This window comes from Mchenga conophoros, linkage group LG13 (assembly GCF_057382185.1).
Source record: "Mchenga conophoros isolate Kocher_MC1m ecotype Shallow Benthic linkage group LG13, M_conophoros_male_GT1.1, whole genome shotgun sequence".
Taxonomy (NCBI): Eukaryota; Metazoa; Chordata; class Actinopteri; order Cichliformes; family Cichlidae; genus Mchenga; species Mchenga conophoros.
This window is the reverse complement of record NC_140538.1, coordinates 7,972,979-7,996,774: the sequence shown is the minus strand read 5'-3', so window position 1 is coordinate 7,996,774 and position 23,796 is coordinate 7,972,979. Positions and strand designations below refer to the sequence as shown.

General features: G+C 40.9%; 1 protein-coding gene across 5 annotated transcripts in view; it reads left to right on the top strand.

The window, feature by feature from the left end:
• The window catches only part of wdpcp (WD repeat containing planar cell polarity effector), an 85,944-nt gene that overhangs the window by 25,289 nt on the left and 36,859 nt on the right, over positions 1-23,796 (top strand). For all 5 annotated transcript variants that reach the window (XM_085296234.1, XM_085296235.1, XM_085296233.1 and 2 more), the window contains exons 3-9: positions 1,613-1,657; positions 5,190-5,240; positions 8,124-8,194; positions 9,138-9,197; positions 10,328-10,442; positions 15,253-15,389; positions 18,728-18,919. In XM_085296234.1, the coding sequence (XP_085152360.1) occupies positions 1,613-1,657; positions 5,190-5,240; positions 8,124-8,194; positions 9,138-9,197; positions 10,328-10,442; positions 15,253-15,389; positions 18,728-18,919 (671 nt within the window). The remainder of the gene's footprint in view (positions 1-1,612; positions 1,658-5,189; positions 5,241-8,123; positions 8,195-9,137; positions 9,198-10,327; positions 10,443-15,252; positions 15,390-18,727; positions 18,920-23,796) is intronic.

Sequence of the window (23,796 nt, the reverse complement as noted above, 5' to 3'; positions counted from 1 at the left end):
AGGACTTTTTTTTACCCTCCTGTGTCCCCGGTCTTTGTTGTGGTCAGTTTTGTTTTTTTAGGGGCAGAAATATTTGTCTCTGTAGTTTTTTCACTTCTTTCTTTCCCTCACATCAATTCCAATAGTTTTAGCAGTCTCCCTCCAGGAATTTGCTGACTTTTGTAAGTCCTTATACTGATGCTATGATTATTATCCTTTATACTGAGGCAATGATTGTTGTTCTGTCACTGATAAATTAAACAGCTGTGGCAAAAAAGTGCTGAACAGGCAAACCATAACAGTTGCAGCCTGCATAGACCCGACATGTAGTTACTTTTCTCTGATTTTGTACGCTAACCATTATTTGACATTTTGCCCACTTAAGCAGGATACTATTAAATTATACGATTACAGGATATAATTAAAAGTAAGGTAAAATGTGGTGATCGACTTTGAACAACTCGAACTTTAATAATGTGTTCGTCTGGATATGCGACAGGACTTCAGGTGTCTCTTGGTAAACAAATCTTTCCTTGCATCATCTGTGTTAAATATGTGCTGTAGGTGTGCAATAATGTCTTCCGAAACCCTACGCTGTAACTTGTGCCACTGTGCACATTGCATAAATGCGTCTGCAATGACTGTGATTGGTGTATTTAGTAAGATTTTCTCCTGTGCATTTATAGCGACTACATTTTTTGCTGTACTTGGATAAAATGCAAAAGTATAAATCATGAATTTCCCGTGACACAAATGGATCACGAAAGGTTTTTCTTTCAAAACACAGATCCACGTGATTTGAGGACATCTTAGTCATTGTTTAATCTAGATCATATTATGTCTGTCAGAAAGCAACCCTAAACTGTTACTTAAGGCTGTGGGTTTTCAGTGAGAGGCATTTGCAAGACTGAATCTGTCCTAATTTTTAAAACCAAGCAATTTTTGCATATGTTTCCCATACGGTATGTGTGGTATATGTGTTTGTTTGTCTGTCTGTATGTGTTTGTGTGTCTGCCATCAGCCCTCCTGTTGTATTAGTGTGACCTGGCCTCAGGAGCAGCAGCAGAGGCAGCAAGAGTAGTGGAGCGATAAAGAAACGATGTGTTGTGCGAATCTGAAGCTGGCTGCTTATGGTTTTGGGGCCTGCAGGAATAACTCTCACAGAAAAAGTCTCAGCTCAGCAGTTTGTGTGCGTATGTGTGTATATTTATCTGTGCGCATATATGTGGGTGTGTGTGTGTTTTTGTGCTTGTTGCATGCCCTGTGTATGTCGGTCATACGTTTCTGTAGCTGTCCACAGACTCTTTATCTGCTTTTTTTAAATGTATATGTTGCATGTGTGTAAATCAGTGTTTGTCCCTTAGGTGGGATGGGTGAAGGCACACTCCTGTCTTTACTAATACCCCTCAGCCCCCCTTCTATATTGGCTCGGACCCCCCCCAGCCCACCCTACCACCTCCTCCTTCTCCCTCACAGGGTCTTATCTAAACTGTGGTGCTGGCAGACGGGACAGGCCACTGGCTGATAGCGATTGTTTATCCCACGGTGCGAAATTGCTGATCTGTCTTCTGCTTTTCCCTGACAGCTAGATGTTCATCTCTCTCTCTCTCTTTCTCCCTCTCTTGCCCCACAGATACAGATATTGGCACCTATCAGTACTACGATAAAGGAGAGCCAGGTAAATAGTGTTTATATTGGATGTCTGTTTGTGTTTAAGATAAGTTGCATTTGCCTTGTTTTTGGGACGTATGCGATTTCCTTATATATAAAGAAGGGCTTTTTGCTGCCTCCTGACACACAGATTATTGGCCCTGCGTATTTTGGTGTCCTACACACATTGACTTGTCCACATAGAGGCTATTAGTATGTAGGATTTACACCCTAAAACCTTATATACACATGCACATACTGCTCACACACGAAAATTATATTAGGCCTCCTTGGTTCTATCTCTTACACTGCCTGTGTTCCTGTTGACCCGGGGTCCTGCCACATAGCGATAGGAAAACTAAGCTGTTGACTTTCTCCTGGATCACATAGCAAGAGGCCCCATGCAGTCCAGCTTCATATTGCCTCAGGCCAGGAGGCTTCCCTTACCATCAGGAAGTGCTCAAATCGCTCTCCCACCGTCTTTGCTGCCTGGGGACGTTCTCCCTTATCCTTCAGGTTTCTCCCCCTTTTTTCCCACATGAGTGGAAACTCTCTTTTGAGAGGATGGGCTACTATATTATCACTAACAAGCTTGTTTAGCAAACTGCATCCATAAACTACTGGGGAACAGTTAATAGATAGCTGAATAGTGCCAAGTAAAATACATTTAATACAAATAAAACACTAGAATTATACTAAATCTTCTTGGAGAGTCTTTTAAAACATTTAACCAAACAACAAATGCTGTTATTTCAAAAGGCACCACTGACACTGTTCCACGTCCAAGTGAAGCCAACAAAAGATTGCTGGTTCAATTCCAGTCAGAGACCTAAATCCCTTTAGGGGTTGTGTCAGGAGGGGCATGCGGTGTAAACCTCTGCCACATCAAACATGTGAAGCTACAATTTGTGATAAATGAGCTGCCCACGTAGCACTATAAAGTACTGCAGTTACACATGTTTCAGTATGTAAAGTACAGTGACACACTTATATGGCTGAACTTTTAACATCACTCAGGCACAACAATAAAACCACTATCAAAGTGAAAATTCACTATGCTGCTGGGAAATCCTAGGGTTTTTTAGCACCTCGTCATGGGACATGAAGCATTCCCAGCTGGTCCCTGTGCCCCCGTTTATTATAAAAGAAAATGATCAGGAGCAATCTGACAGACAGGTAGACTTGCCTTCCAAACTCCCCAGATTTCTATCCAGTTGGGCATCTACAAGATATGCCAGAACAACCCTGATCTATAGAAGCTCTACGCTGTAACCCACAAGACCCAACAGATCCGCTGCCAGTGTCCCAGTGCCAGACACCACAAGACACCCCCACAGATCCTGGTCCATCCCCTAACAAGTCAAAGCTGTTTTGGTGCCACGAGGAGGACTCACACGATACTACGTAGATTATTTTAATGTTTTAGCTGATAAGTTTTTTTCTTTTTTGTTTTGTTGTTTTAGCCCAAGAGTCTATCTTACCCTGAGATTTGTCAGCTTATATAAAAGAATTGACATGTTTTTAATTCTGTAGGTTTTGCTTCATTTTCAGTGGAAAATATCAGGACTTGTCTTATCTGAAGACATTTCAATATTTTCATCTGCTGCAATTGGTGAGATGTTTTTGGCAAAACTACTGTACTTTTTTTTTTTAAAACGACTGCTCACATTTTTATGTTTGACTGCTTGGAAGTAATGCAAAGATCTGATCGAACTTGAAATTAATATTACTAATTATATAATGAATATTACTTTATAACCACAATAATTTAGACACTTGGGTTTTTATGCATCTAACAAAGGTTAATTGATATTAGCCTTAGCATTCATGTGGCTTTTTAAGTTTTAAGTTTGATTTGTTTGGGTGAACCAAAATCTAAAATCTGGGACCATCCTCTTTCACCTTACACACAGTGGTTTGGTTTGGTACATATTTTAAATGGAACGGGTTTAACTAATCGTATCTTCCGGTGTAGTGTAGATATAGACCTAAATATCTTTGTTTCATCAGTTCTGTAACATTCCTGTAATCTGTCGCAGTCTCACACTATATGTTTCAGCGCCTTTGTCATGGATTTCCTTTGCTTTGTCATAGTTTTCTGTTTTGTTCTTATTTTGTGTACAGTAAGTCTCCCTGTCTCGTCTCTCCTCTCCGTCTTCCTTTCGCTCTCATCAGGAGGTTTTCTCCCTTCTCTCTCATCTGAGAAGCTGCCTTCTCTTTCATTCCAATCTTCAGTGTAGAGACGATGCTCTTGCTCCAAATCCTTTCATTTGGAGGATTACTAAAGTGTGGCTTGATATCAGAGTGGAGGGAGGAGTGGGGAAGCCGTGGGAGGAGGAGGGAGGGGAGAATCACAATCCAAAAGTATCACAACATTTTCACACAGCGGTGTAACGATAGCTTGGGTCATGATTCGATTTCATATACAATAGATTACATTGGATTACAATAGAATTTGAATGTTTTCTTTTCTCTGTGGCATTCAGCTTATAAGAGAAACTTTGTATGCAAAACTTTAAAAAACTGCATAACAATGATCTCCATAATGAGGTGGCATGTTTTGAAATGTAAAGATCCCTACAGGCCTGTAGTATTACAAAGCCTCTATAAAAATGGGTTTTGATTTTTGATGTTTCTCTTCAACACTGAATGTTCATATTAGACCAAATAAGCAACGTTCAAGTTGAAAACAACTTAAAGCATTTTTTGGTATGCAGAAATTGCTTTATTAGAATTATGTGGGTATGGTTAGATTAATTTTGATTGGTGGTGACCAAAAAAGTCCTCAGATTTTCAGTAACAGTATGCAATATCACCTTTTGTACCATGTGTTTATGCAGGACCTCGTCACTTATAGGTACAAAGCTGAGAAAAGCAACATTTTCTACTTTGCATGTGTGTAAAGTTTTTTGGGTTTTTTTTAAAGTTTTTTTAGTTTTTTGGTCATTTAAGCAAAATTCACATGTTTTGTTTTGGGTTTTTTTTTTTTAAACACATTGTAAAAAAATTAATCTTTGTATATCGGTAAGACTTCAATGATTGGTTGGTCACTCTAGCCACGAGCATCATTAAAATCAGATTTTGTGTCTAGTTGTTTGTGTTTACCTTTGTTGCTTCCACCTGTCCCCACTAGAGGGAGACCCAAGCTCACTGGAGCAGCTCTGGGGGTCCCCAGCAGCCAGCCCCCCCTCTCCACGCTCCACAGCCCCAGAGCAGGTGCCCATGTCTGGGCCTGTCTGGCCCTTCACCCCCTTATCTGATTAATACTACTAATCCTGGAGGTGTTCCTGCCTGCCAGAGAGGCGGGCCACCAGACTGGCCACTGTCTTGCTCAGGGCAGCCAGGCCGTAAGGCATGGTTGTGGGTTGTACTTTGCCAACATGACCCCTTGGAGCTAAGGGGATGTTTGAGCTCCAGCTTAGTTTTCTTTTTGTGTCTACATCATATAATAAAACTAGATAGCATATTTAAATAATCCCAAATATTGTCCTTTTTTGTATTTTCTATATATTCCAATAATTCTAATAAATCCCTTAATATGGCTTCTTTATTGTTCCCAGCCATTTCCCTGGATCATCACTACTACAATGACAAACTCCAGTTCTGTGAAGGTAAGTTTTCCAGCAGTTTCCAAAGAGTGATTGTCACAATTGTGTCTTTCTTTGAGCTCTGGTCATCTCGCCATTGGATGACCATCCTTCAGAAATCACTGCAATACTCAGTCAGCTGTCCTGTTTTCCTCTTTTCGCTCTCTCCCACCCTCTCTTCCCTCACACTCGCGCTGCTTTTCACCCAGTGGTGGAATACAAACACCCTTATCAGGAGACGAACACTCATCCCCCTGCCCTCTTCTCCCTCCCCTCGCTCTCCTGCCCCCTCCTGCACTCACCCTCCACATTCTCATTTGCATGTATCTGTTTACCTCTTCTTCCCACTTATTCTTAATAGAGAAACCCCACTCCTTAATGGTTCGTTTCTATAAAGATGAAAAGAGAGGCTGTAAAATACACAGATAGGCAAGTGATTGCACCACATTGGAAACACCACTCCTTTATTTCCTTTTTTTCCCCCCACTGAACTTCATGTATATGTGTGGGCAGAAGCACAAATTCAATTAACTGGTTTTTTTTTTCATTCTATATGCTTCTTTCCCTCTGTTTAACCACTAGAGATGGAGGGGGGAGAAATGGAGGGCTGGAAAATTAAAATAAGGGGGGCCTTGGTGTGGTACTGGTTGAGATATGTTCTGCTAAATGTGAGCTTGCATTTAGGAGATAACTTGTATAAGAGCACCAGAAGTCCTTGATTCTCCTCAAGTATCGGTTTGTGTGCTTTAAAGGGACATTTTGCTTTCAGTAGAATATTTTTGCTTTATAAAGTAAAGTGTAAACAACTCACATACCTGCTGGTACTCCGTTGGTTGTACCATTAATTTATAGATAAGGAGATATGTCTTTTAAATGTCTCACATTTTTGTTAATAGCTCCAATCAGGGTGCCTGTCAATAACAGTCAATTAAACTTGAACTTTATTAAGTACTGTGTGGTGCATGTGTTAGTGTTATTTCGATAATATGATAAAGATGAAAATGATGTATATAATGCTTAAAAAATTGGAAAATATGCAGGTGAGGTGAAGGCAGTGGCGCAAATCAAAAGATACATCTATTCATTCATTTTCTTCCACTTATCCAATTCAGTAGTAGCAGTTTTAGTGTTGGGGGCACATATGACTCATGAGATAGAACTGCTCATCTACTAGGTTGGTGGTTTCATCGCAGACTCCATATGTTGGAAGCGAATCACAAATTGACCCCAGTGCATCCGTCAGAGTGTGAGTGTGTGTGAGTAATGGTTAGAAAGCCTTAATTAAAGGTATAGATTAAAAACACTGAACAGTCCTTTTTCCATTTACTTGTTTAGGTTTAGGGAAAAGTTGAAATACTTCTGCTTCTAGTACATGCTTTGACACTCTGGAAGTTACTAATCATTTAAGAAACTTTTTATTTGCAATCATTAAAAAAATGCATAATGTAGTTCTACTAAAAGCTAATTTCTTTATATATCACAATAAACATATATTATAACCTAATCAATTATATCACTGTTAAAAGTACAATGAAGAAATTACCAAAGTTTATTATCAATTTACATTCTTTAATGTATTTTAGGTATTATACAGTGTTACATTTAAGATAAGATGTCATTAGTGCCCTATTTGTATAAAATATGCAAAGTAAATCCAAAAACGCCTAATTAACCAGTTTTATCATTGGCTATCAAGCCAATCTTTTTCAGAGGCTCTTTAAAACCTCTGACTGTTCTTTTCAGTACTGTCATTTCCACCTATGCACTATTGGCTACTTCCTCTTCTGCTCCAATTTCTTAAGTTTACTGGAAGAGAATGGATCAACTCAAAAAGAGAAACTCTTTCAATTAGTGTTTAGAATATATTTAGAATAGAAGTAAGCGTAAGCGTAAGGCTACATTTTTTTGGCCTGTACAATGACGCTGCAGGCAATAATAACATGTAAATCTCCACATAGAAAGGCCTCAACTGACTCAGACCAGGACCCTTCTGGCTGAGTGCTAACCATCAAACATCTGCACCACGGTAAATGCTGTAGAACTACTCAAATGTGTCCACATGTTGTACTTTTCTCCCACTAGATTACTTAGCAGAGCAAATAACTCTGTCTTTAGTTCTTTCAGTGCAGTAGATTACAAACTTCCTGAGGTAAGGTCAGCTTTATTGCCAAAGCTTTCAGTAAGGAGTTCCCCATTGCCTCCTCAAACCATATTTGTGGTTGAATCATGTGGAGGTTCATTTCGCTGTCTGCACTCTTAGCAAAGACAATTATGCTACAATCCTGGAAATCTGATGTTTGAAAAGTGGTAAAGGAATTAGAAAATGGATCACACCTAGAGAAAATTGTATACAAACAAAAAAGGGACCAATTAGAAGGAAATAGACTAAACTGACTGTTCAAATGATTGGTTATTGGTGCAACAGATAAACTAATAAGTCATTACTGATTAAACGACTGGCTATGTGATCATTCCCCGTGTTCCCATGTATGTGTTTGGTGTTTTTTAAAAACTTCTCTTTTTTGTACATCTGTAATGTGCAAACATTAATACACGTGTTTAAAAAAAATCTTAATAGTTATTGGATTTTTCTTTCTGTTTTTGAACTCAGACATTAATTGTTTGTCTTGGAGCAGTGCAGCAACTCTCTCTGCATGCATTCACAAACACAATCACTGGCATGTGGACCGCCTGCCTCATCTACCTACATCTCCTCATTCCACCTGGCCTTCATTCCTCATATCGTCTCTTCTCACACTCAGATCTCTATTAACTTTTATCATTTCCGGGTTTTGGGCGCCACATTCTTCTCAATTCCCATGAGTGGCTTTTTAAAAAATGTCCGTGTCTGTGTTAAAAAGTTAAGTCACATGATCTCCCGGCTTTTCTTGTGTTTTTCCTCTGTAGCTCGAGGCTATTCGTGGACTCCCAGGAACCGCCGACCAGAAAAGCTACGCGATTCGCTGAAGGAGTTGGAGGTACCCGCCTCCTCTTTTCAGTAGCCCCCACCACCAACTTCACCACCACCATCCCTCCTGGATGCCCCCCATCTTCTTCCTCCCTCTGGGGATTTTTGGAGTTTTCCCTTTCCGAAACGGCCGATTGATTAACAAATAGGGGCATTCTCTCTTTTCTCCCTCTCCCTTCACTCTCCCTGTCGTTCCCGTTTGTTCTCCTCTCTCCCTCTTCTCTCTCATCACCTCTCTTTCGGCCGAGCTCTGTCATCGAGGGGGATATTTGAGGGGATCAGGGGCCTGCCTGCAGCCCCCTCATCCCTCCTCTTCCTCCTTCTTCCCCTCGCTCTCCTACCCCCCTCCCTTCTTCCCCTCTGTACTTGTAGCAGTACAGACCTAGCTTTGTTTGGAACCTGTCTGTGGCTGTCACACACACAGATGCACACACACACACTTTCCCCACCCATCCACCTCCCTCCTCTCACCCGTAACCATTGTCTGAAACTAGAAACACCCCAGCTCACCTCCACACCCCACCCTCCGCCTCCTTTTCCATCCCTCTCTCCTCCCATCCAATCACCCCAGCTGGGTTTGGAATGTGGCAGGAATGACTGACCTTACACACACACACACACACACACACACACACACACACACACACACACACACACACACAGAGTTGTTACCTGCACCCCTTTCTCAACCCTCTTCCACCTCTTCATGAGCAGGAACTGCTGCAGTGACCTCCTGTGGTGGCAGTTGCCTGGTACTGTGTGCTACCAAGACAATTTATGCATTAGAAAGTTAGCGAATTGTGACTCCAGAAACTTACACAGACATATTTTTTGCTGTTTAATTTCCCACTCTGTCTAAAGCACCTGTCTGGTCTCAGCTCACTTTTGTTGCGTTACTTGGTTCAACTCTGTCTCTTTGTCTTTCTCTCCGTTTGTCCATCGTGCTCATTCAGGAACTGTTGCAGACCAACACCTGCATTCACACCAGATGGAGAAACAAGCACTGCTGCCAGGTATACACCCTCCTAAGCCCAAGACCTACTGTGTGGAAGTAGAGACACACACACATACACTCAGATATGTCTTTGTGGGTGAAGTTTCAAGAGTTTCTCTTTATTATATTACCGCTTACTAGTTCATCTCAAACAATATCAGTATAATTACAACATGGCATTTTTAAAAATCCCTAAGGCTGATTTGCATGTTGCTAATCCTGGTAAAAGCAAGTTTCTAGTTTTTTTAAATGTTAGTAATATGTGAATTTGTTTATTGTGTCATCCCCGAGCACGATCATTTCTTTAACCCCAAGTGATAACAGAGTAGTGAATCTGAGAGTTAAGCTAATTTCTTTAGAAACTAAACTTGTATTAAAATATCAGTTTTATTTTGCTAAGATTAACACAGAAAAATCCCCAAATTTCTTTAGCATCTAACCTACTAGTCCCTCTTTAGGACTCTCGGTTTATAAAAGAAAAATGATTTCCTTCACTATTTTCTTTCTTTCTTGATATGAGCTAGAAAGACTCACTCTAGACATATTTCTAATATTAAAGATAATCTAAAGAGTAAACAAATTCAAACTATGCCACCAATCATAACAAGGATAAATAAACTGTATTTAATTCAAGTTCATTTTTCCCAGCTTCTTATGAGCATGAATGGAAGCCAGAAGCTGCTGTTTGAATTAGTAACATCATCCTTGGGTTGTAGTAGGAGCACGTAGAGCTGCACATCTCCTTTGGAGCCACGCATTTCTTGTCTTCTTTATGTCTTGATTATTGCTAAGTCAAAATCTGGTACATAGTCTCAACATTTAAGAAAATTACCTGGTTTAATTTCAGATGATAAACTTCATATGTGATGTCTTCTACATCACTAGAAGTCAATTTTCGCTGTTTTATGCAATGCATGCTTCACGTTTCCACATTAAAGTTCTTCCCAAAGTTACCTGTTGGATTTTAATTGTGATGTTACACTTCCTCCTCATAGGTGCACACCTTGTACATTATCTGTGACATTAAATGGGCTTTAAACTCAACAAAGGAGCTGCTCATTGTTGAATGGTGTAATAGAGAGACTAGACTAAATCTCTTTTAGCTGTAGTCATTCTGAGGTTTCTGTTTTTGTGTGTGCTGTCCTGCAGGTCATGCTCAGCAGTGGAGTGCTGGTGACCCTGACTGTACAAGGACCTCAGCTCGAACAAGTGTGTATAGACCGTACATTAGTGGGCCGACTACCAGCCAGCACGGTGACGCATGGTTAGTTGTAGAGGCACACTGACATAATGAATTCTTTACCCCCTAGCACATCATCACAGGACCCTAACTTAAAAAAAAACCCTACACTTTGAAGAAAGTGATCCTGGCCCTTACTTATTGACTTTTAGCTTTATAAGCAGACATACTCATATACTTAAGCCCCCCTATAAAATCAGGCTACTTTAATAGACAGACTTTAGGACTGCATTTTTAAAATGTGAAAATTGCAAACATTTGGACTTTTCACTGTATTTTTCCTGTCAAATGGGCCACATCAAGAGAGCCTGAACTTTTTATTTAGTCAGAAGTTGTCCGTTTTAAAAACATCATCCATCGTCTGCCATACTGCACTAAAGAAAGTAAGTAATAAATAAACTGTCACATGACAGGGTATCTTTTTACATCTAATATTCCATTAAATAACTGAAAGTTCTTTTTTTTCACCGTAGAAAATGAGTTAAGTAGCTTAATGTTTCCTTTTGTTTGTGTTTTTTGTACGATGGCACCGTTGTAAAACTAGGATGACTTAAAATAGAGTAATCTGTAACACATTTTTTTCTTGAAGTGTAAGCCCCAGACTTACTGGTGTATTGCTGAAATTACACTTCATTTTCTTAAGACTCTCAGGCTCATTAGTATTATAAATGGATGGTATATTGAACATTAAATTACACTAAATTAAAGGGGAGCAATTTGGAGAAGTTTCTTTTTTATTATAGCTTAGAAGTGAATAATCTTACTGGTCTCATGTGGCTGTCAAACTAAAATGAGTTTGACACTTATTTGTTTTTTAAAGTCCAGTGATTGTAGCTTTATGTTTCAGGCATTTAAAGCAAGTACAGTTTGATGTATGTTATATGCTTTATTGTAAAGGTATAATAAGAAATTTCTTTGCTTGACCAAACGGTATGAAAGATGAGCAGCGTTTGTATTGACTGAAGGTCTTTAGGCTATGTGGAACATGCATTTTACATTAAATTAAAGTGTTTCAATGCTATATATTTGTGGCCCTTAATTAGTGGCCCTAAGTGCTACTGGGTTTGACAGCCCTGATCAGCTGGTCCAAGACATTCAGGGAGCCTTTAGTGTACAATTAACATCATAAGACATTTTTGACTGTCGTATTGGTTACTTTGGTGCTGCTGATGTTAATTAGTGCTGTTGCAACCGGCATGCCCATTATAGTGTAAACAAAGGGCTTTCTGGTGTATTGTTTTTATTTTTGAATTTACTGAAAGAAATTCTGTTTTTTAGGTGATTTAAATATTCCAGAGGTTCATTGAGCTTTAAGCAGATTTACGGACACAAACACAAACAACCTCTCTCTGCCCACAGCAACAAACAAACAAACAAACAAATGCGAACGCATTAGCATTTAAATGTTCAGTTTTATAAAAACCACAATGACGTCTATACCTCGCACTTTCTCTTACAGCGGCGGCATAGACGCCGCAGTTACACCTGCTCACCCCACATGCATCTACCGTCTACCCTTTCCTCGCCACTCTGTCACGCAAACACTCTCTCGCGCCACACGCGCCAACTCAGACACACATAACAGGTGCCACAGGTGAGCAAGGCGACTCTGCTAGCTAATTGCGGGCAAATCCTTTTGTGCTGTGTGTGTCCAGGGGCCTTCCCTTAAGAGCATCCATCAGTGTTTTTCCCTCCATCGCGCGTTCCTCCAGGGAGTACCGCCCCCCTCGCGCTGCACTCCCTCGCTCTGCAGACCTGGCAGGAGAGAATAAAGGGCTGTGGACACCGGCCCAAATCTGCTAATTATTTCTTTCTTTCTGTATCAATTATTTGTTCATAACACCGCCCTCCCCACTTCCGCCCGGGGTCTCTAGACACTTGATAAAGCCCCCATAGTACACACACACACACAAATTGGCATACAGACATACACACACTTGTCCCCATATGCATACATTTGCGATTACAGATTTTTCATTTCTTATTTTTTTACCCTCTTATAGACAAACAAACACTTTCTGTATGTCCACTCACATTTACACACACAGACACACACACAGGTACACACACACTAACTCATCTCCCGCTGCGCTCCATTCAAAGCCTCAGAGGCACTAATTATTAGAGTAATGGTTGTGAGAGGGTGGGTTCCGGGGATTGTGTGTGTGTGTGTGTGTGTGTGTGTGTGTGTGTGTGCGTGCGTGCGTGTTTTCAGGGTGGTGCAGTCGGTTAGAGGTTCTCACATCTGCCACTTGTTAAATTAGCCTGAGACAATTAGAGTAGAGAGCCTTAGTGGATCACACCATCTAATGCTTACAATGTACAGTTACTAAAACAGTTTACAATTACAGTTTTAACTCCTATATGCGTGTGTCTGTGTGTTTTGGTTTTTCTTGTTGTGTAAGGACATATGTGAGGTCAACGTGTGTTAGATTTTTTTTATATATATCTAAATTACTGCCATGTCAGATAAGTTGAAAACTTACTTAAATTGCTGCTCATATTGATATTTTTTTCACCATCAGTTAATGTGAATATTATTTTCTTCATCGTTTTATTTGTTTAATGCATGAAAAGTAAACCATAACTTCCCGCAGCCAGCCTTTTACAGCCCAAAGTGTATGATTTTCTGTCATGTGTTAGACAGGAAATCCTCATATTGTGAGAAACAATATTTGGCATTTTGCTTGACAATTATGAAAATACTTTTCCTTCATTTTCTTTTACCCAAGCAATTAATTGGCTAAATATTGCAGCTGTAGTCGAATCTTAAATTAAACTCTAAGCCGCTGCGTAATGCCAAAGAATTCATTTTCATTGTCTGAACGGGATTGGACAACTTTCTAAATGGAGAGAAAAAAAGCTTTTTGGTGTTTGTATGCAAACGAAAATCCCTTTGATTTGCATGGTTTCAGCTAAATGTGAGGTTTGGTACTTAAAGCAACTGCATCCAGGTCTGTTTTTATTTCACAAAGCAACAAAGCACACTCGTACTCCTTTGTTAAACTTTGCATCCTGAATGCTGATTACGACAGTGTTCCTACCATGAGCTCTGATTGCATCATAAAGAGCTGCAGATTACAAACATTTTACACCATCAAAGTATTAGCAGCTTCCTTTGGCCGGTGGCTGGGCCAAGCTGCGCGTATGCTCTACGATTAAGCATCCTTAAGTGATTTTTTCATAGCCGGTTTCATTTACCACTGTTTAAATGTGCTTTGGTTAAGCCCATTGGCCTCTTATGTCAACATGCTGCTGAGGAGATGGCATTAAATGGATTTAGGGGACTGTGTGTGTGTGTGTGTGTGTGTGTGTGTGTGCATTTTGTCTGAGTACGTTTCGTGGGGCCATGTGTTAGCTTTGCCGTATGCTTGTGGGCGTGAATGCATTTCTACATGTGTTACTGAGTGTAGAAATGCATGCATAAACCGTGGTTGCAGGCTTGTCTGTATGAATGTATTTGTAGCTATCCGTGCATTTGTCTGCAATGGTAGATTTGAATGTGTCTAAAATGTGTGTGCGTCTGGGGTGTTCACGGGTGGGTCATGAAGGTCTGGTTCTTAATGCCAAATCAGCCACCTGGTCCCAGATTGGGCCACAGCCTGGGTTCACATCCCTTCCTTCATTTGGAAATGAATGGGATTAATCTTAATCCCGTTTATAGACACCCATCGAGATCAATACTAAACTGCATTTAACTCGATTTGTCTATAATCTATTACAAAGACGCTTACTACTGCATTAAATGTTGTTTTGTAAAGCTAAGGCATCGTTAATGGCTGGGGGTTTTTTTTGTTGTTGTTGTTGTTTTGTTTTTTAATGGTTTAAGCCTTGAACCAGTTTTAGTTACGAATGCTTTATAATCCAACTTCAACATGAGGACAACCTGACTCAGTTGACCTGATTTAAAATGCTAGTTTTTCTGCATTTCTCTTCGCACGTGAATATTTGCATATTAATTTGAAATTTTCACACAACAGGATAATTTGACGTGTAATCGTACCAATACCCTACGTTTATAAATACACACATACCATGATTAATTGCTGGTTAGATTTCTGAATCTCGGGGTGCAGCCTTACTCGTTCAACTCAAAGCAGCAGATATCCTGCATGTGTAACAACACCCCCACCCTTTCCATTTAATTGGTTTCATAAACAGATTAATTTGAAGGAGAGGGAGGCTTAATTGCTAATCAGCGTTTCCATGCAGCTCCTGAAGAGTTGAACAGGATCAAGTGTGTTCTTCTACCACAAAAAGGCCTTAGAGCTTCCAGTGCACTGACAGGAGGGGAAGAGATACAGAGGAGGGGGGGATGCAGGAAGGTGGAGATAGGAAACGAGTAGACTAGGTGAAAAGGAAAGAGTAGGAAGGAAGAATTATTGACGGGATGTGAGACAGATGCTCAAAACTAATGGAAACCGATGAAGGGTGATAAGCTGCATTAAAGTGTAAGGAGAGCATAATGTTTAGAAAGGATCTCCAGGACGCTGTACAGGTTGCAGAGTTAACAGTGTGGAAGCTAACAGGATAGGTCTGGATATTTTCCACATAAAAAGCCCAGTCTTTATTACTTGATGTGTCCAGCTGTCAGTGATTAATGATGAATATTAATGAAGCTATTGCAGACTTTGTAGATTTACAATCAGAAAAACTTGATGAATCATAACATGCAGATTTGCTACTAAATTATTCCACATTTTTCTCATGTGTTTACAAGTAAAAGCTGTAATTGTGCTCTAATAATATGGTTCTCCTCAATAGCACACAGTTGTGGTGGGTTTTTTTGTTCTGCTTTGAATGATGACATTTCGTGTGACGATGTCTTTGCCAGCGGTGCTGAGCGATAGGCTGATTCTGCTGTCCTTCCTGGAGCAGAGCCAAGTGGCGGCAGTCTACCTGAACAAAAAGACCCAGAACTCCCCAGAGACTGGCAGGCGAACAGACAAACTCTCACCCTCTGAAATCAAGGTACAGGTAACGCATTGATGGAGAAATGTGTGTGCTTAAGCATGTGTGTCTTTAGGTTGATGATTGCAAAAAGAGAGGGAGAAGTGTTTAAAAAATAAAATAAAACGGAGGCCAAAAAGAAAAAGTGCACTCAATGTAGCCAGCTGCTTGGGAAACACTTCCAGAGTGTTTTCTTGGATCAGTTTCACATTCGGTAGGGTACTTTTTCTTGTTGAGATTAAGTAAAACAGTTACATGTCCTTTCAGTGGACACCGGAGAGGAAATGCCATTAAAAATAACTATGAAAATGCTGCTAGGAAAGAAAAAAAACATGTTGAAGCTCAGTCAGAACCTGCTGGGTCCTTGATTTGTTATTGACCTTCTCCCTGTGACAGCTAGATAAATTACCAACTCTGGCTTGGAAAGTCCACTAAGAATAGTTTCCTCCAGTCTGTTCTCAATCTATATGGACGGTGGCATGATTTTTGTAATCTGTAGACCATCACTATGGATTTTGACAAAGATGTGAAAATTAAATCTTATTTAAATGGCTGTAAATAATAAACCATTAATCCAATATTTTTCTCATCACATTTTCTTAAATATGAGGTTGAACGCTCGGCCTTGTGGCAAAATGTGAAGAGGTTACAAAAAAAGAAATCTGTTCATGATCGCGAACACAAATTATTTCATTTTTGTGAAGTTAGAATGAATTTGAATGTAATGCATTTCAGTGGGAAGTATGTTTCATGTCTTTTGCATGTATTTTATCCAGACTGTAACCTGTGTCACCCTGCAACTAATAAAATGTTTATTAATAAGATGTAATAAGATGTTTCTGTAAACCTAACTAAGAGGTTTATAAAACATAAACATATATCCTGAACCTAACAAAAAACCTCTTACTACCTAAACCTAACACAGTTTCTAATGATAATTAATAAGGCAATTAGAGTAAAGCAGTTGAAGTCCCATGTAGGCCTCCAACTGTGGTCTGTGATGTAAAAAATGAAATGATTCACACCACCACCAACTGCTCTTTTCATGCTTTGAAAGAGGAAAATATTCCATTTGTACACATGACATGAATCAGCACATATGAGACCAGTCAAACGGAAAAATTGTTTTCAGAGACACACTTCAAGAAAATGAGGGTGGGAAATGGATTAAAAGTCATAAATATTTCTCCAACTGGTTCAGTTTAGTATTACATCAATACAATATACATTATCATGAGAATGTAGCCTTTATAGCTCACATGTTCCCAGTTTGACTCTGGCTCTGCGACTTCCCTGTTCCTGTCTGTTAATCTCCATTCAGGTGTGTATTGGGCTCCCTCTGATCTGAAGGTGTTTTTTTTTTGTTTTTTTTAGCTGTTAGTAATATGCTTGATTATGTGTAGGACGGTTCTTCCCACAAAACAAAACTACACTCTGTCCTCCTTTGCTAGCTGGCTAACCGCTAACCCTGGCATTATCACATTACTGCCAGGCCCTTTTGTTAAGGGCTGTGTGTGTGTGTGGGGGGGGGGGTGTGTGTGTGTGTGTGTGTGTGTGTCAGTGTGTGTAAAAGCAATCGTTGCTGCTGTGCGTCTGTCTCCAGAAGCACAGTCCTGATAAGACACCCCCCCGCATCACCCCCACCACTCCATATTGTACATCCAACACACCTCTGTCAATGCATGTGCACATACATGCATGCAACCTGCGACCAGTACACACATGTGTACACATATGCCCAGCTGCCCATTCCCTACAACACACACGCACACGCGTACACGCCGCACTGGTCCAGTGGGCTAAGCTGGAGAAGGGAGAGTAGGGGGCGTTGAGGGGGGGGCTAAACTAATCCGGCCCACAGAAAGTGGTTTTTGATTATTGCTGACCAGCAAACGCCAGCAGAAAAAAAAACCTAGAAGAGCGAAGAGATGGGTAGGGATGGAGGGGACATACGGGGGGTAGAGATAGAGTGTGTTATTAACCCAGTGATTTTCAGATTTTATTTTTTCTTTTCCATTTCTAATCTGTCAGTGATCTCCCGTTCAGCTGTTTGGAGCAACTCTTTGTTCCCTTTATCATCGGATGTAGCTCCATCATTTTCAGGCGTATTCTGTGTCCAAAGCAAATTTCCCCCCCCCGAGGGGGCAAGGAGGGCAGACATGGACCACTGACTCTCAAATCTGCTCCACTCATACAGTACAGCTTGTCGATTTACTAATTTCTGCATGTTCTGGGACTTTTAGACCATTTTCTTTTGTTGAGACATGTTTTTAGTAATTGATTTTCTAAAGACATATTCCCAAATTCCTGCTGATGCCCTTTTAGGGGGATTTTGATGTTACAACTGCTCTTTTCCTAGGTTTCAAACATTTATTTTGGCACAAACCTCTCATTGATCTATTACTGATACTGATCTAATTAATCTGGATTTCTTTTTAACCTCTTCATGTGCACTTTTTTGTTTCGTCCTTCACTCATTCATTAATTCATGCTTTTATTTTATTCCTCAATTCTCATTTCCCTGAAGCTATAGTGCATGACAGCAGCTTTCACCTCACTTGCCTTTCTTAACCCTCTCTCCAAACCCAAACAATCAGCTTTTTTAAAATTCGTTATCACCATTTATTCCTCTCTCTTTTGCCTCCTTCACCTCTGTCCTCCCTCTACCTATCAGGTTTTAGCCATTCTTCTGCAGAGTGACAGAGGTCATGGATGTGTGTGTGTCTCTTAATGTGTGCGCATTAGCCATTGACTCTGGTTCCTTGTGTTAGTGAGTATGGCTGAAGATAAAGAATATATGAAAGGTTTGTATGAATATGGGGCTGTGTGTGTGTACCTGCACTTTGTGTGTCTATCCAAGAGTGTTTGTTTACTTTATAAATCAATGATTGTATACATACATGCACATATTTATGTATGTGTGTCTATTTGTGTGTCTGTGTGAATGTGTGTAACCCGCCCACCCCCCCAAGCGCCACGAGAGCTCATTACTGTGCGTCTCTTTGTTGTGGCCCGTAGAGCGTGGCGGACCTTCCCAAAAAATATGCACATCACTAAAACAACAAGCCCGACAGAACAAAACGCACACAGACATTAATAATGGAAGATGAAAAAACAACCTTAGACATCAACAAAAACAGGATGGGGGAAGGACAGCAGAGGCACCAGGGGCTCCAGCCGTGAAAGTGTCAGAGCCCTCGGGTTTTAAAACAGGCCAGGAAGGTGAATCCAAATGAGCGAAACACTGAGATGCTCGCATATCTTTCCCATTCTTCATAAAATATGTTCTAACTTCAAGAATCTCTGTCTTCCTACTATTTTAATTGCCCATTTTCACTGTTTTGTATTTTTGTGTCCAGGTGGTATGTGTGGAGTTGGGCGGGTGTGGTCGTAGGCTCCACAGACATGTAGGTCTCAACAGTGTCCAGGATGTGGCGCTCTGCTGGTGGAACCAGGATGAGTCCAGTGAGGAGCTATGGCCCTGGACTCCCACAGATACACACAGGAATAACCTTGTCCTAATCAGCTGCTCACCTGCTGAAGGCCTGAAGGTACACACACACACACACACACAGAGCATAGCACAGGTATACTTATGATGGCTACATTAAACACAGGGAATTTCCAACTGTGCATTTCCTAGTACAACTTGTCAAAATTCTATGATAAAGGTTTAGTCAAACCGCTCAAAACTTTAAACCTCTTGTTTGGATTTTAAGACCTTAATAAAGGTTCCAATGAACACCACATGTAAGCAGTCGAACAAACCCTGTATTCATTAAAACAGAGGAAAAGGTTGTGGAATGAAAACTATGAAAGACAATTACCTACAGGGAAACCAGAGCGGTAATGGTCTTTGCTCATTCCAATGTTTTACTGGTTTGGAGAGGGTTAATGAATTGGTCTTGGATGCTTTTGGGGTTACTGCGGGTATATCAGACTTATGTGTGAATACATTTGCAGAAAATCATTACTCCCATCGTTTTCTTGGGAAGAAAGCTCCTACTCCCTGTGGAGCAATTCAAGCATCTTAAGTGATGACTGAGGTTGACATGGCTGGTGGATTTGAGCAGTGACATCACTCACAAGCCACCTCACCTACGGGGCATTTAGCTGGTTTCTTCTGACCTGGAGTCACAGTTTTATTCTGAGTTCCTCCTGACAGAACAAGCTCCTGATGCTATATCTAAAGCTGTGTGTGCTTTTATATGCTGTCTCATCTTTCAGTCACTGCCCACAGCACATGACCCTATGTTAGGGTGGGAACAACCAGAAAATCTACACTTTCACCTTCTCTCTCAGCTCTCTTCACTGCAATAGATTGGTGCAGCAGCCACACTGCTGCAGACAATCCATATTTCAGTCTCCTGCTATAGAGTCTTGCTATAGTTGTCCAACATATTGGGTCTGATACAATCACTGGTCATGAGCGTGACATGTATATCGCACAACTGGTTGGCGAGTGCTTCCTGGAGGTTGCTGGCTGTTGCAAACGGTGCTGAGAAAAACATTGTTTTTATTGCTTTGGTCGCTAACAGATTGCAGCGGCTTCCTGTGCTTTGCTTTGCTTTGGATACCTACATATGTGCAAACATTTGCTGACTTCTTGGAAAGGGCGATGCAAACCAACAAATGTTTGCAATGCCAAGACAATACAAGTGGTTGTAGACAAAGCAGAGTCTTCCATGCAAACCACAGGCAAATGCAGCAATAGCAACCAAAGAAATTGCAAGGAGATTTTTCCTGACTGGCTGAGGAGTACACATTTTTCCCTAATCATCAGTGGTTGCCAGAGGGTCACTGACCAGTTTCTAGGCCTGTGTGATTAGGAGCTTAGTCATTTGACCCTACCATGATTGTCACATGCCCAAAATGGTGGACAAATTAAGATCACATGGTTAGTGGTCATGTGTCTGCAAAACCTCAATACTCTTCCCCCACTTAGGAATAGATGCTTAATGTCCTCCACTTGAAGCAACAACTGCTCCCAAACTGCAGTGAGCACCTACAGCCTTCCCTCGCTTCAGACTTGAGGTGCTAATTGTCATCCCCGCCACTTCACCACCAGCAAACCGATCGGGTTTAAGCTGGAAGTCATCAGTCGACATAGCCAACAGAACCAAATCGGAGATGTGATCCTGAGACCCCCACCCTGCCACCGATTAGCTGCACCTAGAATCTCTCTATAAAAGAATCTGTTCACCTCTACAAACCACATATGTCTTTTACCTTAACTTCTTAGTTAAATTACCTGACTACAAGTAGCTTTGAAATAAGTTGCAAAGACATTCATGTTTTCTTAAAGCCTAAAGTGTGATTGATTATTAAGTCCATCTGTTCATGACTGAGATGAAGATTAATTAATCAGTGCAGAAATCCTCATACTTCCTAAGTGTTCACAGTAGATTTTGTATAATGGTAGCTGATGATTTGGCAAGGATGGATGCTCTCATTATTGAACTAGGAATTTTTAGAGGAAGGCTAAGTTGAATTTTAGTAACATGAACACATAATGAAATATAGTAAATACTTATAAAATACTTTTCAGTCTTTATTTGAAGCTCTCAGTATCAGTAACACAAAGTCATCCCATATATTTTTGTAGTTTCACACACAGGGAAGCTTGCAGACACACTCACCAGACACCAGCGAGGGAAAAAGGGGCAACAAAGCTGCTGAATTTGAGGAGAGACCTGTGTTATTCTGGATGGGATTGGGGATGGTGTGTTAGTCACCTCAAGGGTGGTACCTCTGTGTTGCACCTTCATGCATCACCATATGAAAAAAGCAAGAGAGCTAAGCTGTGGTACAGCGTGAAGGAGAACGCCCACACATTCACGCACAGGCTGAAACGCACATCCTCGTGCCCTGTGGCAAAAACCCTACCCATGACCCGATTCTGTGTCAGTGTAGGATTGGCCTCGTGCCGAAAGCAGATGAAAGATCCCAAATTACCAAACCGGGCTTAACTCTAACCCCGGTACGTGTACCTCAGTAAGCATATGCAAAATATTCGCCACACCAAAGAGAGAAGGGAGAAGGAGGAAAAATGAGCGTTACCAATCGCACACTAGGAAAACAAATTCACGCAGCAGAGAAAGAGGGAGGAATTGGAGGTGTGTGTGTGTGTGGGGGGGGGGGGGGTGTACATGAATATTGAAATAATCAAAGCAGATGCTGTTTGCTGGTTTTTCTTCTTGTTTTTGGAATGCTCGCCACATTTATCACACTCCTTCACCTAGTTTAGTCTGTGTCTCCTTCAACACCCCCCCCCCCCCTCTCATCCTTCTCCTCCTTCCTTCCTCCTCGCTTCAAGAACATTAAAGTCTCTTCATGGGGCTGCGCCATCGCTCTCTAATGAAAGCGTTTGTTGTCATTTTTCAGATGCGCGGTGTGAAATTAAGCGAGCAGTTTATGTAAGAGCCGTAGCGGGAATCAAATGCTGGGCACACATCGGGCGACGCCAGCTACTTCAATCACTTCAAGCTCATATATATGTTCCTTTTGTTCAGTTCGCTATCTGCCGCACTAAGCCAATTTTCTAGCCAGTCTCGGCATTTAAAAAAGTCTGATTTCTTTCCCTATGTGGTCTTAATTCGTATACCCCCCTCACCACCTCCTCCCTCCTCATGCTGATAAGTGGAGCCACGGAACGTGGGGGGGTAAAGAGAGGAAAACATACACAGTTGGTTTTTATGCAGGAGCCAGTTAACATTTTTAATGATCCTTCCTTCATACTTTATACACCCTCCCCCTCCAAACAAACACATAAATCAGCCATTTCCTGGAATTGAATAATCTTAAATGAAGTGAGATGAATGTTTTGTTTGCTTTTGCTTTTTTTCCCCGATTATTTCCAAACACTTTTTTTTTAACTGTATGTCTATCCTGTTATCTGTCACCAAACAGTCTGTAGTTGTTTGATCTGCATTTGTTTGTTGATTTGTGCTGTCTTTTAATTATTTTTTGACTTAAGAGTAGAGCAAAAAAAAAAAAAATTCATAGAAATTAAATAATTTCTAATCTATATTTTATTTATTCTTCACTTCAAGAACACTGTGATGAAGAGTAAGGGTGCTTTTGAAGCAAGATTGCTGGCAAGACTTGCTCCTTAAAAATTAAAAGCTGCAGTCTTAATATGAAGAATTAAAGCACGTTTCAGAAATGCACTGCAAAATAATTTGTACCATGAAAGGGTCTGGTGCTGAATCCAAAGTGTCGATTTACCCCCAAGCTCCGCTGCTTTTTAAACATCACACTGGGAGCACTGCTGGTACAGTTTTGCGTCCAGTGAACGATATTCCCTCCGTTATTTTCAGCCGGGGAAGGTATGAGGAATATTTTGGTTCGTAATCCCGCTGTGCCTGTGCATTTTCTCACATCAGTACTTCAACTCTAACCCCAAATCACATACCTAAAACTTCCCCAGTCCCACCCAGCTATCCCCCCTCCGCCTCCCCAAACACCCCTCATCCCTCGACTCTCCTCCAAGTCCCTCCGTCTCTCTCTATCCGTCTCTCCCTGTCTTTCTCTGCTCCGTGAGCTGGAAAATTGGCTTCAAAAGGCCACTGCTGTGAACAAGGGCCAGCCACACAGTTGGGCCCGTCCGCTTTATCTTTCACGCCATGGAGGGGGAAAAAAGGTGCCGGTGAGAGAGAGAGAGGAGAAGAATGGAGAAGAATAGTTTTGACCAGTCACTGAAACCAATAACCAGGAGAAAGCTACTTACTAGAAGTCTTTCTTTCTCTCTCTGTGTCTGTCTCCCTCTCTCCTTGTCTCTGCTCTCTTTGCATCTTTCTCCTCTCTTTATTCTTTTCCATTTCCACTCTTTCTCATCATCTTTTCTACATATTTCTGTCTGCATCCCCTTTTCTCTGTCTCTCGTTTGCACATCTGTTCACTCACTTGCTCACTCTCATTCTTGACCTGATTCATCATTTTTTATTTTATGCTCCCAGATTCAGGGAATGCTGTACATTCACATGCCACAATATACTCTGAAGAGTTCACAGGCAAACAAAGCTTTGCTTTTCTGGACACATTACGACACATCTCTACACCTTTTTTACAGGTCGATTGTTGTTTAAGGGCAGCTTGTTAAAAGAGGTGAAAAAGATTTGGCTTTGTAAATGATGAAGTCCCAGTGATTTGTAAATATTTACTGTGCTATGCTAAGTCTGTTTAAAATCTAAAGAGTAACACATCACCTACATCTTATTGTAGAGATCACACAGCCAACTGCAGGTCAACAGTTTTATCGTTTGTCTTTCTTCCTTTCTGGTCTTTAGAGTAATGTTAGCATTTCAAGATTATATTTTGGCCCTGAAAGGCAGAAACCTCCATAACCCTGCAAGTCTTGAATTTTCTTAAATCTCCTAATCAGTTGTGTTGCCTTCAGGGACATTTTGCTTGACTTTGCTCAGTCCAG